Source organism: Chaetura pelagica, unplaced genomic scaffold (assembly GCF_000747805.2).
Source record: "Chaetura pelagica isolate M959 unplaced genomic scaffold, ChaPel_1.0 scaffold72, whole genome shotgun sequence".
NCBI lineage: Eukaryota > Metazoa > Chordata > Aves > Apodiformes > Apodidae > Chaetura > Chaetura pelagica.
In genome coordinates this window covers 3361111-3380128 of record NW_009952560.1, presented here as the reverse complement: position 1 = coordinate 3380128, position 19018 = coordinate 3361111, and the positions used below count along the sequence as shown (strand labels likewise).

Here is a 19018-nt window from a genome sequence, read left to right as displayed (position 1 = left end):
CAGTCTGCTGATTCTTTAAAAAGGCTTATTCTCTTATCAGATCATTTTATCACTATGGCATCCTGTGATGAAGACTCATTACAATCAGGACAGTAGGACACGAGTGAGTTGCTCTAGTTATAGCAATATGACCTGGTTCACAGTACAGCAAACTGGAGTTTCGCAATGTAATTAATCCTCAGGCATTCTAGTGTCCTCTCAAATCCTGGAGAGAGTGATTCATAGAGCTGGACCTCCTGGGTCAGGAAAAAGTTTGCAACAGCTCACCCTGCAAGTAACCTTTTGGCCCAGTAATAAGTAACAAGTGCATCCTGCCAGAGGGAACATTGTATTTGTCATCTTTCTGTTGTTCAGGCTGATAAACTGTGTAGTTATCTAGTTCCAGAGTGTCCTGTTTGTTTAGTTGTATGTCTGTAGCATGAGTTCACACACAAGGCCTCATTATGCAACACAAAAGCAACTCTTTGGATACAATGGGCTGGGACAGTGCTGTGTTAGATGTCAAATTTGGTAACTGCAGTCTCTTTCTTCAGAATTATGATTGTTCTGTGGTTTTATTGCAGGTGGTAACCTTTGATGCGGGAGGAGTGAGTGGTCATGCCAACCACATTTCTCTTTACACTGCTGTAAGGTACAGTGTCTGCACACTCCATGAAATGCCTCACTGGTGTTGCAGAGTGGATGTGGTTGTTGTGTGTAAGCAGAAAGCTTGTCACAGCTAGAGCCACAAGCAGTATGAACTTCACTGATAGAACTGAGGGCCAGGCTGTGGGACACAATGCTGTTTGGAGGAACTCTCAAAGCTCTGTCAAGACCTATAGCATCCTTCATTGTTCCATTTGCTGGTGCTTTGCCAGTCTCCCTTTCACTGGGCCCTCCTTGCCCTTCCTGTTCTTGATCCCACTAAAATACCACAGATCACTTTGCACTTCTGGTTTGAGGAGAGGGTGTGAATAGCTGATGCCTGGGAGTTGGACTTTGGAAAGTTCTGCACCATGGTTCCAGAGGTCGTTGCCATTGTGTCCAGGTACCTGAATTTACCTCTGGCCTAAGGATGTTGCTCTTTCACTGGAGCTGCCTCTATTTACCACTCTTCCTAAGTCAAATAGTTCCTTCACCTCTTCATTCACATTCTAAGAACCTCTGTCTCTGTGCAATGATACAGGAAGGTTGCTAGACGAAAATCCCTTGTATTAAAATCACCCACATTTTGCTGGCAAGACAGCTAGTGTATTTTATTTTAACTCCCAGATCATTCAGAGCTCACTGTGTCCTAGAGAGCTGCCCCTGCCTTTCCCAGGCATGAGAAGAACTCTTTGCAATTATATCCTGTATTTTTAGCAGCCATTTGTTTTCTGAATCATCTGTGCAATTCAAACAGCTCTCTGGCTTTCCTTGCTAACAACATCACAGTGATTTGCCTTTCTCACTTGCCTAGAGAAAGCTGCAGTGCCACAGAACCCATACTGTGACCTTCTGAGCTCCTCTGGGAAGATGCTGGAAGTCTTTGATGCTATCTGATGGCTGGAATTCAGTGTTAGAGGGGATCATGGCTTTTCCCAGCAACTCTGAAATAGCCTGAGAGAGGGAAAGGGAGTGGAGTTCAAGCACACAGTGTTTGTTCGGGCTGAGCAGGGAGATGCTTTCCAACACTGTGTTATTTGAGGAGTGAGTGGGGGACAGAGGTTGATGACTGATGCCCACACCATTGGCACAGAGGGAATAAAGAGATTCCAGCTGCCTGGAAGAGCCTCAGTGTTTGCTCAGTCAATTGCCCTGCAGCCTGCAAACAGGAGTGGGGGGCAGATTGGTAGGTGCCTCCCAACATCCTGAAGAGATGGAAGGAAAACAGCTCATAGCAGAGTTATGTATGGGAAGGCTAAGGAAAACTCCCAGTTTTGATCCTAGCTCTACTACTGTCTGACTTTGAGGCTGCACAGAAATCACTTTTCCCACCTTTGTGCTTTAAGTTTCATGTGTGTGCAGGGGGATGTTAGCCCTCTTCTCTCAGAGGGTGTTACTAGGAAGTTCCCATTATCTGCAAGCCCTTTCAACTCAGACCTTTGCATTAGTCCTCAGCCTGCAGCAGAACCTTGTCCCAGGCTGCTGAGACACGTGCTGACAGCAACACCAGAGCATAAGCAGTTCTCATTAACTAAGGGCTGGTTTGTGTCTTGTCTCTCTTCCAGTCCTGAATCAGCAGAAATAAGAATGGTGGCCCCATCATCTGCATGTGGCAGGAGTGATGCAGTGGCCACTGAAAGGTTAAGTTTATTTTTAGTGGCTTGCATGCCCTCATTATTTTTCAGTTTGTGTCATGGAGTAAGTAGAGCGTGACTGTATCACTCCTGATTTTCAGTGCCCTGATGAGTTCTTACATGGTGGCTGGAACAGGCAGGGCTGGGAGCTCCTGCTGAGGCCTCTCCCATCCCTCCCTGCCAGCAGGGCTTCCCAAGGCAGCAGCTGCTGTCCCTGGGGCCCCAGGACTACATGGCAAGAAAAAGGCAAATGAACCTCTCCCCTCCAGGTATCATGCACAATGTATTTATTAACTACCTTTAAACAAGGTCTGCAGGGATCAGCCTCCACTGTGGCTGTAACTGGAAAGGAGGAAGCAGAGGGCTGGTGAAGTGATCCTTAGATCTTTTGGGTGCTCCCCATCTGTGGGAGAGAGACTCATGCCCACTGCTGAAGAGGTTACTTTCTGCAAGAGCAGGGGTAGAACGGGAGGTGTGACCCATCCCACAGTCCTTGCTCCAGGAGGTGCAAATTATTGAACAGCTTCAAGGAATAAGACAGTTCAGGAAATGGTTGTAGCCAAGCAGATGCTCAGGATTATTTGCTATGGGCATAAATATTCTTTCTAGTGTCTGGAACAGAGGAGTGTTATGCTCAAAGGAGTAGGAACTATTCAGGAGAAATGTGCCCTTTCCCTTGCAGCAACCTTCCTCCTGACAGCTTGCAGGGAGTCCAGCTGCTGCTATGTGTCTAGGCTTCAGATCTGGGAGGAACTTTGAAATGCCAAGGTTTGAGGGTGAATTTGCTCTTCTGCAAGGGAAAAATAAGAAAAAAACAAGATGGGAGAGGAACACAAATTGCTATTTGATTTCAGTCTCCCCTGGGAGTATTCCAGTTCTGGTTTCCAGATGGAAAAAAAACCCACAACCAATTATCCAAACCCAAGAAAATCCCACAATAGCAAAGAAGGGAAAATAGGAAGCAATCTTTTGTAGCTCTGCTTTTCCCCACATCACCTGGATTTGACAATGTCATTCTTTCTTATCCCTCAAAACAGGACCTTTCCCTGTGGCCAGGAGAGGCTGGGTCCTGTACACACATCCCCAAGGATGAGCAGGTCCAGAGTGACATCAAGGTCACTTCACTCCTCTCTCAGAGTTTGGCCAGTACTATGGTAATGAGCAGGGTGAATATTACGTGACAGGAATATTTGAGAACCTCTCTTTCCTGCTCTTTGAGATGACAATGTTTGCACTGAGATCACATGTAATATCAACGTGGTTTAGTTTTGCATGAGTCACAGCCCACTAACCTAGCAAATGGGGGGGGGGCCTGTTTGGTTGTTTGCTTAGGTTGGAGGGGAATGGCCTTTGTGAGGGGGAGGAAGGACTGTACCTCTTATTTTCTTCAGTGAACTATCAAATTAATTTCATCCCAGCTAGAACAGAAAAGAATAGTACTTGTCTGCTTAGTGCAGAGCAAACTGAGTGGAAAATAGGAGCTGCTATATTTAACCACTGTGCATTATGTTGTTATAGCAACAGCATCCATAAGACTTATATCAATGATGCCATATAAAAAGCTACATCAAAGAATCATTAGCTGAGCCTACTCTTGTCAATTCCATTTGGAAAAACACCTCTTGGCCCTGCAGGATGTTTCTTAACATTCAGCAGCTCAGTGGTAGGCTGTAAATGAGTCTGTGCAGAGGTCTAATATTTGGGAGCTTAGGGCTTTATCAGTTCTGAGTTGATTCTGATGCTACTTGAGTGCCACTGATGCCTTGTTGCACTGACACGTCCCAGCCTGACTGTTGAATGCCCATTTGTGAATGCCATTGGACATGGCCTTGTGCAGAAGGGTTGCACTAGAGCTCCCTGGAAGAGGAGGATTGATGAAATGCCAGTTTCAAATAAGTACATTGAAACGATGAACAGTGCCTTGTCCAGCTAAGTCCCACAGACTCAGTGGGTACAGTTCTCAGAAGCCACCAGCTGCATTACATCCTTCAAAGCACAGTTCTACTCATATTGAGCTTCCAAGGTCAGGTCTTTAAGGATGTGTTGAGCAGGAAGGAAATTGTTTCATGGGTGATTAGCTCAATGATAGTGAATGGTATCCTGTCTACCATTTTTATTTGATGCCCTCTTACACTGTGGGGCTAGAATGGGGCTCTGATCTCTCACTCCTTCTAAGCAGCTGTGATCCATGCATTTCAAAAGAGTGGCATCTCATTGAGGTTTTTGAAGCAGGGTTCTGGTTTGTGTTTTCCTTGCCTTTTCCCAGAAAATCCCTTTTTTCAAAACTGGTTATTATTTACTCCATCTTGAAAAAGGATTTCCTGTGTCATTGCTGTGTTTGTTTGGGATTGTTTAGGCCCTGGTGGAGTTGTAGGTTCCCTGCAAAATATAGAAGAATGTTGAAGAAATAACAGGTTCCAGTATCTTATGTTCCAGCCTGTCCTTTAACTGGTGTTTTGTTTTACTAATCTTAAATGACCCAGGGGAAACTTAGGAGTGGTGGCTGTGATTGCACCCAGACTGCCCCCAGGAGGTCAAGGCAGAATTGCCCTTCTCTGTTTACCCTTTGAGACCCTTCCTCTCAGAGGCATATATCCCATAGCTGGATTGTGTTCTCCTAGATTTCATCTTATTCCTTCACTCCTGCTCCATCCTTCCTTAATTCAACTGTGTTCCTGCCAGTGTCCTTCCTTGATACTGTTGAGAGCAATGAGGATGAAGCTGAGCTCAGCACAGCAGCACTGCAGGGATTCCCACCCTCAAAGGTTGGTTTTTATTCCAAAGAAATAGCCTCAAGGAATGTCCTTCCCATCACTAGGCTGCTAGCAGCATGAGAGGAGCAGTGACATTGCACATTCTTCTCCCAGGCAGTGCAGGGACCAGAGCAGCTCTGTCAACTGGAAGGTCTCTGAATCACCACCTTTTTTCTGCCTGGCAGAACCATCTCAGCCACTGAGCATGTGGAATGGCAGGGGGCCTGGGGGGTGTTCTACAGCCTGAGTGTTGCTACGTGGTGCAGTTCAGGGTGCATGGAAGTGGAGCCAGAAAGTCTGGCTAGGGAGGGAGGAGGTGTTCCAGAGAGCAAACATGCAGCATCTGGCAAGTATATCCTTCTAATGTCTCTGTGATTCCTAGGAGACTGGCTGTTCTTCCTCTTTCACATCTGTTTCATCAGATTAATTGGGCAGATTAGAGGTTAGGATCCTAAACAGAGCCCCAGTGCATCTTTAAGACATCCATTCTTTGCCATGCTCTTGCTGACTCTATTTCCCCAGTGCTCTCCAGCAGCCAGCACAGTCATTTCAGTGAAGGGCTTTGCCTTTGGCATGGGAGACTATTTGGAGAGTGAAGTCATTGATTTCAATGAGCAATTCTCATTAAACAGAACATCACCAGAAGGGTAATCCACCCACCAGGGCGTCAGTCCTGCTTCTACCCCAGAGGAGTTCTGTGTTCCCCAAGACTGAGGTTCCAGCTCCTTCTTGACTTGTTCCTTCTTGCCATGATGAGGAGGTATCAGTGGTCAGTGCCTTTTAGGAGCTAACCCACACAGCTGACATCTTTCCTTGAGGATGATTGAATGAAGACAGGGAATTTGGGAGCTATCTCAGTCCTGCAGTTTGCAGGACAAGAGCTGTTGGACCATTTCAGATCTGCTGAGCAGATGCAGCTGATAAGCTGCAGACAGCAGTAGGTTTCCAAGGAGGCAGAAGCCAGTGCTGTGTCCTTGCAGTGTAGAAATGGTGGGTGCTTTCAGAAAGCATGAAGGTGTTCAGACAGCCTTTTGAAGTTCTCCGTTGCATTAGGTCTCACTTTGTTTCAAACGTGGATTTGAACCTACCACAGCCATAATGACGAGGGTGCAGTGAGGTGCCCTGTGATCAGCTGGCCTCTGGCATGTGGTGGGTGAACAAGCCACCTTAGATCACTTCATGTTTCAACAGAATTTATAAAAAGTCTCTCTGGAAAAAAACACATGGAAAAAGCTCCTGAAAAAGAGCTTGTTTGAGTGCATTTTTGAGATTTTATGCCAAACTTCTTCATTTCACCCAAACCACAGTGAGTCCAGTCTATAAAACAACATTCCCAAAATGGCAACAACAGAGAGCTGCAACCTCTCCCCTACTTGGAAGTGGCCCAGGGAGACAGCTCCAGCAGGGTGGAGATGGGAGGGAGAAGATTGATTTGGAAGAGGATTGGCTAGATTTCTGAACATGTGCAGGAGGTAGAGTTTTGTGTTTCTTTCTCTCTCCCTGCAACCACAGTTCATTTTCATCTCTTGCCTGAGAAATACAAAGGAGCAGGGCTGCAATTCCTCTGCAGCATTACAGCTGGGTGGAGCCCATTCCCACAGCTCTGCACTGAGCATGGAAACATTTGGCTCAGGACAAAAAGGATGAGCAGAGAGTCAGTTTTTTTTCAAGCCTGTTTTTCCATATCAGTGCCAGGTCTGCCTGGTAGCAGCCTTGAGGTCCTTTCAGTAACAAAAAGACAGTTTATGTCTCCTTGCACCTTTATACAAGCACAAACTGCTTGATTTGCTGCTGGAGCAAACTCCCCTTCCTTGCTGAAGATGCTCTCTGCTCCTGCTGGAACATTTCCATATGAACTGGAGCTCTCCTTGCTTCTGTTTCTAGTGGCCAGGAATGGTTATTATTAGATCACTCTTGGAGCAGCTCTTCACATCCTTTGATTTGCTGTCAGTTAGAGCTTTAAAGGTCCCTCTATGGCATAGGAGCACACCCAGAACTTGGAATAGTTAACCAAATTTCACAACCACCCACTGCTTTATCTCTCCAGGCTTGTTTTAAGAAGTTCCCACCCTGAGAGCTTTACCAAATGCTGAATCACTTCTTTGGGTGGCCAGATTCTAATTGTGGGGGAAGAAACCTCTGGCAGAAGATCAGAGCAGACATTAATAGAGACTCAAACCTTCTTTCCCCTCCCCTAAAAAGTTGCTGGTGATGTTTACAAAGCAACATTTAACCATCTCTGTCAGAACAGCAGACCTTGAGTAGTGGGGTAGAAGGTGGCCAAGTCAGTACTAAAGGCCATTGTTTAGTAGAAGGTGGTATTGCTTGCAGATCTTTCTCTCTAGAGGGAGAGGAGACCACTGGCAGAAGAATCTATTTAAGGCATGTGTCTTTTGGTTGCTGTTTGGGTTCTGCCATGACCTGCATTTCTGGCTTGACTTTTGCTTTGAATTGCTTTGGGTATTCATTACTCTGTGCTTCCTATTTTGTCTACACCTGTGTAGCTAATCCTTTTCCTTGAACTTAACCAATAGCCAGAGATAATCCTAGTTTGAAAGTGACAGGAGAAACCTAACAGTTTACATATAATGTATGTTTTATCCTGGTTGTTTTACACATGAACTGTCACATTGGCCTTCGTTAAATACACCACTATAAGATGATAAGAATCTCTTTAAATATTACACAGGGTTAAATAACTTCTTTTTTTTTAAAATTTCCTTTCTCCTTTTGGCAAATGTTCCATTGTTTGGATTTATTTTTTCTTATGGAAGAGTAAGCCTGGGTGTGGGACAGCTCTGAGTGCCATCTGCTGGAGACCTGCTTCCTCCCATCCCTGCCAGGGGCCAAATCTGGAGGCGATGCAAATGTGAGCATGAGTGCTCTGAAGCCATGAGCCACAGGCTGGAGCAGGAAAAACAAGAGAATTAAAAAGGAATTTAAGCTAATACCCTCTGATGCCTTCACCATACACAATTATTTGCTTTCACTTCCTGATGGAACTACCATCACTGTTCACATCTCCTGCTCTGGTCCCCTCATTCTGTTTCCAAGGGATGCATTTTTGCTACAGAGACTTCCCAGAAGAGAGTAACAAAGGAATCAGAGTCTTAGTGAGCAAAAAGTCAGAGCAGTTCTCAGATGTCCCAGTGCCAGCATGGGTTGGAAAGAAAGAAACTGGTCCCCAAAAAGGATCTGCCACTAAAGCAACATCCCTGGTCAGCAAAGGCAAGGTTTTAAAGAGCCAGTGCTCTCAGAGGAGAATAGCTTTTGGCAGCTTCTTGCAGTTTTCTTTAGAGCAACATGAGAAGTTTGAGAGTGAGTTGGATTTATGGAGCTGTGTCCCAGCAGCCAGGATGAGGAAAGTGATGGCAGAATCATGTGGAGAATGAGGCTCACCACTGCCTGACATCTGTACCCAGTATAGGCTCCTAAATTTTGTCATAAGATTAGCCATAGTAAATGTGTGTGTGTGTGTATTAAGAGAAAAGGCTTGATTTACCATACAGAGTTTGTACCTGTAAAATCAGGATTGGAGTAACTTCACTGAGTGTTTACCCCATGTATCTCTTCATTCCCAGGTGCCTGCATTCTGAAGGGAGGTTACCTGAAGGTATGTCACATTGCACATGCATGACCCTGCAAGCAGGAGGCAGTCCTGTACATGAACCTTCTGTCCAGGGTTTCATCTGCCTATCTCACCTCTGTTTGCAATGCAAATGAAACCCACAGCTGAACTTTCCCTTGCCCTTTTATCTCCCTGCAGTTTTTTATCAGCTTGGGCTCATCTACAGTCACTTTTCTGTCCTTTGGGGTGGTCCTGTCTCAGTGGTGTGATTCAGTGTCTGGCCTGTGCCTCTTACTGTCTTCCTTGAGCATGAGTGCTATTTCCAGGCCCGCCCAGTCAACCTCCTGCTCCCTCAGAAGTCATCTGGACTTTGTTTCTTTAACACTCATTCCCAAATCATTGTAGGATTTGGATGTATCACAGCAAATTGGTTTTAATTCCCTGCTAGCAGCAAGTTGCTGACCAAGATCTGGTGGAGAGAGAATGAGCCAAGATGGCAAAATGCCCTTTAACTGAGTTGTGGTTCTAGTCTCTTCAGTTCCCTCATCTATGAAACCAGGGTGTTAATGCCAGCTTTGTTCCTAGGACCTTTTCTGTGTTCAGCTGGGGGCTGCAGTAGAGAGCTCTGTGTGCTCTGTGCAGCACAGAGAAAGAACAAGGAACTGCAGTGGTAGGTGTCACTGCTCAATGTCAGGCCTTATCTAGACTGAACCACCTTCACATGCTGTTCATGCAGGTTTGTGAGGCAGCCTGGGGCCCTGAAAATGGGCTGTGCCTCTGAGTGGTTCAAGGTTGAAACAGACCCATGGAGAGACAACATTTCCATTTCTCTAGCAGCACCAGGAGACTCCTGAAGCTACGTGAAAGCCTTGCTGCTCTGATTACATCACATCTGACATGACCTACAAACACCAAAGGAAGGGGGAGCTCCCATGCTGCTGCTTACGCTAAGCCTTTCCAAATATAGTTCCAGGCTCATTGAAATTCCTGGTATTTATAATTCGATCTGGCAGGCGTGCAGGGCTGTGCATCAGAGGGGCTTAATGAAACAAGAGTGGTGCTGGGATTGAGGCTGTCTGGATAGAGCTGACAGGCATGTTCAGGCCATGGAAATGTGCTGCTCTCTCCTTGGTAAGAGGGAACGACTGGTGGGTGAAGCTGTGTAAGCCCCTGTGATCAGGGAATCCACAGAAAATCTCTCTGCAAAGGCAAAAGCCAGCTAAGCCTTGCATTGCCTCAGTGACATGCAAATGAGCACCCTAAATATCCTGCTCTGCTTTCTAATGCCTTTAGCCAGCAAAAACACAACAGGCTTTTTATAATCTGTAGTCAAGTTCTCCAGCCCAGGCACAAGTACATAGGCTTATTTCAAGAAGCTGAGATAAGTATCCACACCAACTACTGGTCCCATCCAACACTTTTCCAAAAGAATTGGTGTGCTCACATCTGTGAGGAGCAGTGCAAGCCCTTAGCACACACGGATCTGCTGATGCTCTGCTCACTGCAGGCATACTTGCTGCATAAGTGATTTGGAAGTAGAAAGCCAAGCTGAACAAGCTGCAGGCTTCATGCACTTCTATTCTAGGCCTAATCCACCAGCTATATTGATCCTGCCCTTTCTGCCACCCTGGAGAGGTTGTATTACACTGCTAATCCCAGCCTGCCCAGGTCAGTCATAACAGGCTCTGAAAAGCTTCACCTGCTGGTGTCACAGGAGTGGACTCATCAATGGCAGCACTTCTATTACCCTGCTTGGCAGGGAGCAGTCTCTTTCTCTGAATCCTTTTCCATCTCTCCTTGGACTGTACATTCCTTCCTTGCTTCCTTGCATCTCACATTCCCACATGGAGCAGCCTTTGCTGTCAGCACATAGAGATCCTTGTCATATCACTAACACAGAAGACTCACAGTGCCTTGAGGTTTGTGAGCCTTGGATGCCATCACCTCGCCTGGTGTGACCGGTGGGGGCCCAGGAGGTCAGAATGATCAGTACTGAAATCACCTGCAGTTGTTTTGAGCCCTTATTGCTGAGCTTGGGGGAACAAAAAAGCATAATTGCTGCATGAATTAATTGATATGGGGAAAATATATGAGGAAAGGGAACGTGCAGTTTGTTAACAGAGCAGCCCAGGCTTCAAAGATGGGTGGTGGGTGACCCTGCACCAGGCATTGCCAGGGTCCATTAACAACCACCCAGGGAAGCAAAGCCCCCTTGCCCTGTGTTTGTCCAGCCCTGTCCTGCCCAGTAAGCACTGAAAAGCAAAGAGGTGGCCAGTGGGAATGGTGACTGCACGAGCAAGGGGTCCACATCTCTTCCTTTCCCCTGCTGTGCCTTAGTGCAGCACCAAATAATTCTTCTCTCTGAAACTACCCACCAAGTTTGGTCCTGCTGAGCAGCCCAGAGGATCTCTGCAGAGAGGGGAAGAGTGGTTCCCCCACTCATGGCACATCCCAAGTTTGCTTCCAGGGGGGCTGCTTGGAAACGAGAAATGTCTCTAGTGGGAATAAAAGAGCTGTCACGGCACTTCTTTGTGCAGAGCCTGCTTTGCAGTAACAGGCTGCAGCCTTATGGCAGGTAAAGAGCAACTGCCCTGTCACTTGTCGAGGTGGGCTCGGGCTGGCAGGCAGGACGTGGCTCAGGCCAGCCTGGTCCCTCCCGTTCCTGCACATCCCAGGGACACCGCACGGAGCTTGGCAGGGCCCTCGCTCCTTCCAGATGGCCCCGCACAGTTGCTGCTCCGCAGGGCACCGTGACCTTGCCCGGGCTGGGTGGCTCAGGCTGCACTCGGGACACGGTACTGACATAGCTGAGGCAGGATCACCCCGGCCGGCCGTGCCCAAGTGCCCCCGGGCCGGGCGGACACCGCCACCTCCCGGCGGCTTCGGGAGGGCTTTTCCTCCTGTTCTTGGCACTGCACAGACTCGTGTCAGCGTTTGTCTGGATGGCAGAGCCAGGGATTTCTCTTGAGGGCTCTAACGCTGCCCGTTGCTGCCCACGGCAGGAGAAAATAACTCCTTTGAACGTTTTGTCTACCCTGGTGGGGAGTCATGTCCCTGGATCTAGGCAGAAAGAGAACTGGAAGTGGAGCATGGGCCTGGAGCCTTCTGTGATACTGAAATAAAGAGCTACTAGTTTTGCTTTTGAGAGTGGAAAAGACTATTGAAAAGTTGGAACAAACTGTACATCCTGCTATTGAAGGGGAGAGAAGGAAGAAAGGAATTAAAAGATCCTGGAGATGTGCCCGAGGGAGTCCCATCAGGGCTGCCCTGTCCTGCCATTGCAGGCTTTGGCTGGAATAAAATCAAGAGCTTTCTTTGCAGTGAATGAGTTAGCCCTGCTGGGAAGAGGCAGGGGACACAAATCACATGTGAGGAGCATCAACCCTGTGTGTTGTTTGATCCTGGGCCCAGCATGTCACCTGGCTGGGGAGGGAATGGTGCTGGTGAGGTGGCTTTGAATACCTTGGAGACTTGTGGGAGCTACATCCTTTGCATCCCCAGGAAATTCATTCACCATAGAAGCAACTTGTTTTGCTTTCCTGTCTCATGCTTGATAGAGGCTAGACTGAAGGATCTTTTCTCTTAAGAGGACACAGGTCCTGCCTACATTTTAGGGTCAAGAGGTATTTTAGCATCACCATTTTACTTGGTGCTCAGGACATAACAGCTTGAGCAGTATTAGCTGTGAGGACAGGCTTCACACACTAAGATTTCCATTAGGCAGCCTTGGTAGCAAGTCAGCATTGTTCTTTGTCTCCTTTATATGATTTCACTGTATAAGAGGACACTGAAGAGAAATTCATTGTAAATCTAATTGCATATCTGACCACCTATGTAAACTGTGACTTTGGACTCTTCTGTCAAACTTTAATACCATGTCTGAAGTGTGAAGCAGAATCACAGCAGCTTCCGAGCCCTGAGAAATCCCAAGGCATCTCCCTTGAGAGCTACAGGCTCATAATGAGACCATCAGTAGCTCTGAGCCCATCAGTGAAGATGTTTCAGCCATGGTAAAAGAAATAGCAATTAACTTTTGAGTTCAAGGGGCTCTTTAAAACAAACAAAATCTCCACATGGATAGAATCTTAATACATGTTACCTTCATCTGCTTCATCAGAAGCATCTGAGCAATGAATTCTGGAACTCAATTAAAATGTAGCTGCCCACCTGAGTTAATATTTGATACAGCCATTCCTGGATCTTGTAAATATTTTTTCTGTAGCTAAGAATTGGAGTAGAAGGAGGAAATTTCACTTTGGTAGCTGAACTGTCAGCTGATTGCTGTTTTGCCATCATAGGATACAGTGCCAGCACTCAGAGAGCCAGCTGTGCTTCTTCCTTTGAGTCTGACTATGGAGAAATAATTTCAAATATAAGCAAAAAAGCCACTCCAAACTCTCTGGTATCCATAGCTTTGCTTTCCACAAACCACACACAGAAGAAGAACCAGTGCCAATGGTGATAGACATGCACTAGGCACAAGGAGATCCTGGTAGAAGCACATCTAGAAGTTGGTCCCCTTTTGCACAGAAAGGATCCCCATGGTCAGCAACAGAAGGGAGCCTGCCAAGCCCTGCTGAGCCTGGAATGCTGGGCACCTTACAGGAATACTGCTGGTTTGAAATATTTCTCCTCTTTCTCTGTCTAGGGTGCCATGTGCTGGTGCTTGAATCAGTGAATCTCTTCAGGAAATACATCTCCATCCTGGATGTGCTGTTTTCGTGCCTCCTGCCCAGAGATGTACTCTTCATACTCACAGAGGAGGAGACTGAAAGAGCCAAGGTGAGATGCATGGGACCTGCTTAACCTGTCTGAACAGCTCATCAGCATTGTGAAGGCTTTAGTCAGAAGAGTCATATTCACAGAGAACTTCATAAATAATTCTATACATGGATTTTAAATGTCACTGATGAATGATCTTCAGGGATTTGTAAAACATGAATGGACAAGACAGGTTGCTTCATGTGCTGTGTGGGGATTTGCAGCTCAGAGATCTTTAGTAGTCACTGTACCCTGAGTTTTACCCCATGTCCAGGATGTAGGATGTATTTCAAAAGAAATTGGATCCAATGTAACATTCTGAACATGTGAAGGGCTTGTCAGAGAATGCCAGGAACAGCAGTCTTGGATCATAGCTCTAACTAAAAACAGAGACAGCTGGTGAACTTGTGGTTCAAAGCTCTTTACAAGTTCCCTTCTCAGCTGTGTATTTTTAAACTATTTTGCTGCATGAGATCTCACACATTTAACCCACAGTTCCCTATATCAGAATCTGAGTAGCTCCCTTTCTGTAGCATGAAAATATTTGCCCAGCATCAGTGCTGTTAATCCACAAATGACAGAACTTTCCTGCCTTGAGGCTACTGAAAGATAGAGTTACATATGGAAACTGCTGTGATAAACATGGTGTTATTCCCTTGTGATTTTTGTTTCTGAAAACTGACCTTCTAAGCTGGTGCACTATAAATAGATGAAGTTTCAGCTGGCAGCGCGTGGTCGGAAGCAGCGAGCAGGGTGCTCTGAGATGCACACCTCTCAGGTTTCTGCTTCCCCTGCATGTGAATGCCCATGAGATCACACAGGGAGGAAGAGTTGTTCTGTGTGATAAAGAAACTGTCACAGCACCCATCTGCAGCTGATCATGTCCTTTCTGGCAGGCACCCTCTGAGCACCAGGCAGCACAACACTAGCCACACAGGGGCAAACAGGCCTCTCCCTGCCCATTGGCCCATAGAGCAGGCAGCCTCCCACCTCCCACTGTTTCTGCCCTGGCCACTGAAAATAGGCTGTCCTGGAAATTGGCAGTGAAGCTCACAGGAGGCCTAGGAACTGCCCTCACATTGTGTCTGGATGGTTCCTGTAATGCTTTCTCAACTCTTTGTCCTAGAGAGCCATGCGGTGCCATCGCAGCCAGCTCCTCTGGTTCCGCCACATCTACCTGCTCTGCTCACGGTACATGGTGATCAACTCACTCCGCCTCCTGTAGAAGAGAGGGCCTCACAGCTTCAGGAAGAAAGGAACGAGTCAAGAAAGGACTGTGCCAGGCCCAGGACTAAAGAAAACTCACCTGCTACATGTTCAAGAGGACAGGATTCTTTTTGTGTAGCATTCTGTCAGACTACAAAAAACAGGCTGTATGAACTGCCTTCTGAAGATCTTGTTGCCTGAGACATTGAGATGAACAGGCAAGAAGCTTAAATATGACATTTGGATTAGCGTAATTAGGAGTCAAATGCAGGAGTGTTCTGCATCAGAGAAGATATGGCACAAACTGTTTTTCCTCAAGAGGAAATAGCTGCAAGGCCAGCTTAGCAACTATCTCTTGGTGCTTTTGTATAATCCAGATATCAGGAGTGACTTTTCAAAGATCATGCTATCTCCATAGATTAAACCAAACCACAAGACCTGTCTTGCTCAGTCAGAACTTTAAAAAGCCAAAGCTTATGAATAAAACATCAGAATTCATACACACTTCTCTAATTCCACTGATCTTTGCTGTTACTGCTGCTTCTTCCATACACATTGTGTCACAGGCTCCCTCATGAGAACATGGGGCTTGAGATCAATTCACAAGAGTCTCAACAAGATGTTAGAATGAGGTGCAAGACTGTAAACAGGTCTTTTCTAGAACATAGGCAGATACAAAAATTGCAAGAGGTGTTTCAAAGAGAAGTGCAACAGTTAAAAGATCTTCTCCCTTCATGTTCGAAGGTAAGTGAACAAGTTTTCAGTTGTTTAATTTTTTAGCCTATACGGAGATTTCACTAGTGATTTGGATTTCTGTGGGATGATCGTGGAGCAAAGTCAGCAATATTCAGCATTTTTGTAGGCCTTTGCACTCACTCATGTGAGCTCATGTTTACAGGTGGCATCTTTCCTGCATATACACAGCAAATCATTGCATAGGCAAGGTCAGAGCTCAAACTACCAGATCCTGATCTGTTGCTGTGAGCACATCCTCCCCTGAAGATAACAAAGTTCCTGGTTGTACTGAAGTACAACCCATTGTTGTAAGATTGTAACAGTGTTGAAATTTGTTCCCTGGCCATGAGTCCCTCAGCTCATGCCTACTCAGCCTTAAAACCATGAGTAAGCCCAGGCCTAAGCAAAACAGAATTTAACCACATTAATAACTTCAGTGGCCCCTCTCTTGCAGAGCTAAGCACCTGTGTAAATGCTTTACTGAACTTGAGCCTGTGTTTTACTGAACTTGAGCCTGCTAAGCTCTTTCAAATCCTCTTTAACTCTAAATTCATGGTCAATTTATTGAAGTCAATGGAGAAAAAACAGTGTAAGTTAGTATTATGTCCTAAGCAAGAGATTATCTTACATAGAACGTTTTTGTAAGCCAGACTTGAAACACAGGAAATATCCATACAAGCAAAGATTAGATTTTTCCTTTTTTTTTGTACTTTGCTCTGTTTATTGTGATTTAAACTTTAGCACAGCTAAGGGCAAAGTACCAAAATAGCAGCCCTGAGGCTGTTCATGGGACAGAGATAGTCTGAAGACTGGAAGTCAGGAATTAATGGGACAGGCAGCATAGAAAGATTTATTTAAGAAACAGAACTGTTAAAAATAATGTAGATATTAACTTTGCCAGCCCTCACCCAGGAAAGCCCAGACTAGAGTTCCATGGCACTACTCCAAGGTCAGTTGCTGGAAGGATGTGTCATGGTTTTGACATGTCTCTGATGGTCTTATGTTCCTTCACTGCCTTCTCCCATTCCTTGCCATTGATATCCTCTGTGACAATGGTCTGCACGGTGCCATCATCCAGACAATGGGGAGCTATTCCTGGAGAAAGAGTGCATAGAAACCTGCTTGTCATAGCTGAAGTGTGGGAGATGCCTGCACCACTCTGTGGATGGGGCACCTCAGGGAATGGTAGGAGCTCCCTCCAGCTATTGCTGTAAGGCTGAGGAGCCTAGATGAGAAACCTGTCATGAGCAGAAGCCCACATGTCACAGGGAAAACTGTTGCTTATGGAGGAGCTACAGGTTCATAGTGCAGTTCCAGATCGTTTAGCATTTTAGGAACAAACTGTTAAGGCTCATGCTAGTAGCCATGTTAGTCATGTTAGTAGCCAGTGAAGTTTTTATCCAAGGTTTGTTTGGTGGTTAGCTTTGGTTACCACAGTTTACTCTTTCTACCTACCATAGCCATCTGGATTTGAACGAGGAGTATAAAAGCTCTGCACACCACAGGTCTTGCAGAACGTGTGCTGGGCACGGTGTGTGTTGAAGGTGTATGTGGTCAAATTATCAGCACCCTAGGCACATGAAAAGCAATGTCAGTTTTCCACATAGATGCATAAATAACTTTCTGTGGGCCTATAGTTGAGAAATGTAAAATTTAAAATACCACCTTCACAGCTTTGAGATGCAGAGTTCTGCAACTGTGCTCCTTTTCTGAGCCCCTGGGCTTTGGGTGTCAAGCCTGGCAACTGCAGGAACTGTCAGCTCACTAAAGAAGATGCACTAACACACCCACACCAGACAGCATACAGTTCAGCCATCTCCCCCAGCCAGCCAGAGGCAAACTTAGGACAGAAAACTGGCTGCCACTTGTATCTCTGAGGATAACACTGCTCGTGTTCAAGGCCATGCTCTTCCTGCATTCTTACTCTACCTTCAGCAGCTTGAAACGGGACGCTGGGACAATGAAGTGTCTGTTCTGTTTCTTTGTGCAAATGCTGCAACTGCAAAAGAAAAAGCAGACCTTTCTAGAAGCAGCAGACAAGTTGTAGAACAGCCATCAGATGTAGCATGGACCTCTTGACAACAGAAACGCCCCTGCCAGCTGGTTAGTGTCACAGAGAGGAGCAGCAAAATGGTGTCAGTGGTGCCTGGCTGAGCAGAACTATGGAACAGCCTGACCCTGCTGTACACCAATGAGATATTCTCCTACACCAAACATTAGATGCCATTTTTTCTTCACATACATAGCTCTCAACAAACATAAGAAGCACAAGCTCTAGCCTGAGAAATCCATTTAATCTTTCAGACCAGACTTTGCCAGTTTTGCCAACATTAATTTCCCTGCAAGCAAGAAAATCAGGTTCAGAAGTTTACCTGTGAGCTAGAAGCAAACTAGTTGCAGGCAAAGGGGGAATCACTGTTGAAATCAGTGTTGTAGTTCAAAGCACATGTGGTCAGAGATGTAATAATGTTGTTCACTTGAGAAGACCAAGTTAAAAAAGGATAGATGTGCTTTGAGCACAGGGCACTGAGAGGAAACATAAAGCAGATGGTGAGCACCTGCACTCATGAGATCTCTCCTGACACCTTCTGTGTGAGCATGGATGAGACCTGAAGTCCTGCCCAAAGCAGCACCTGAAATCACCAGCATTGATCCTACATGGATCAGGACATGGTTAGGAGCATACCCTATGGAAACAGCTCAGAGGATGTTCTCCAGTTGTGTCACCTTTTAGCTCCAAGGTACGGATTGGAAAAGAACACCAGCTTATATCCATCTGTGAGATCAGGGAACAAAAAAACCCAACTCACTTGCAGTTAAAAACATGCAGATCTGCTGATGCCCAGACCTCAAAGCGGATGGCTCCACAGTGACAGCCTCCTGTGTGTCTGACCAGGCCTCTGTACTCACTGGAGACAGAAACAGCAGAGAGGTTGTGTCATCATTTTCCCTCCCCCCCAAGAAAACAGGCTACATGCCACATCATTCCATTGTGCTTTGAGCAATTGCAGAACACCAGAAAATGCATCCACTCAAATGTATTTTATTGAAATGTGCCAGAGCCAGGCAGAGAATGGCTTTTGTCCTCTGCAGCAGTTGCTGTTCTGGTTTAATTAAAATGCTGAAAAGGAAAGAAGAGCAGCAGCAGGAAGTAAAATACGTGCCATGTGAAATAAAAACCTCTGCTCCCCTGACACAGGCCAGGTCAAAATGCTGACCCAGGCTCTGCACAACAGGACATAGACAAGTGGTGCCATCACAACACAACCCTCTTGGAACTGGGAACTGAATTTTCCCACAACTGCTCCTGCACTACTAACATCCCTCCGTTTAAAAGCTGGGAAAAGCAGAGATTAGTGGATTCTACATAATATTTGCAACAGATTTTATTTTGTGGTGTAATTGCAGAGGAACTTCACAAGCAAGGAATTCCTGAGCTTGTTCTTCTCCCTCTCTCCTAAGATGCCTCCACAGCAACTGGGCAGAATCCCCAGGCCAGGTCAAATGCAAAATGCAAAGGAAAAACCTTTTCCTTGCAGATTTTCACTCCCCCGGACAGTTGTGCTGTGCTGTGGAAGGAGCGAGCACAGGAAAGGGGTGGAGATTCAGAAGCCGAGCCTCCTGGACCCGCACGGGTGCCCCCGAGGGCACTTTTGACAGGAAAGCCCTAAAACCGGGGAAGCTTTAGCATAAAAAGCCGCTTTCCCCGTGGAACCGCCGCCCCACCCCCGTCCCCT

General features: G+C 46.2%; 2 protein-coding genes across 2 annotated transcripts in view; one reads left to right on the top strand and one right to left on the bottom strand.

Annotated features, from left to right (window-relative positions):
• Nucleotides 1-14565, top strand: part of PIGL (phosphatidylinositol glycan anchor biosynthesis, class L) — a 55838-nt gene extending 41273 nt beyond the window's left edge. Inside the window, exons 5-8 of the mRNA XM_009993201.1 lie at nt 564-631; nt 8593-8624; nt 13228-13361; nt 14467-14565. Coding sequence (XP_009991503.1) covers nt 564-631; nt 8593-8624; nt 13228-13361; nt 14467-14565 — 333 coding nt within the window. The remainder of the gene's footprint in view (nt 1-563; nt 632-8592; nt 8625-13227; nt 13362-14466) is intronic.
• Nucleotides 14566-16251: 1686 nt separating this feature from the next.
• CENPV (centromere protein V) overlaps nt 16252-19018 on the bottom strand; it is a 9439-nt gene continuing 6672 nt past the window's right edge. The window contains exons 2-5 of the mRNA XM_009993199.1: nt 18092-18190; nt 17211-17280; nt 16737-16851; nt 16252-16376 (exon numbers count right to left, since the gene is read on the bottom strand). Coding sequence (XP_009991501.1) covers nt 16252-16376; nt 16737-16851; nt 17211-17280; nt 18092-18190 — 409 coding nt within the window. The remainder of the gene's footprint in view (nt 16377-16736; nt 16852-17210; nt 17281-18091; nt 18191-19018) is intronic.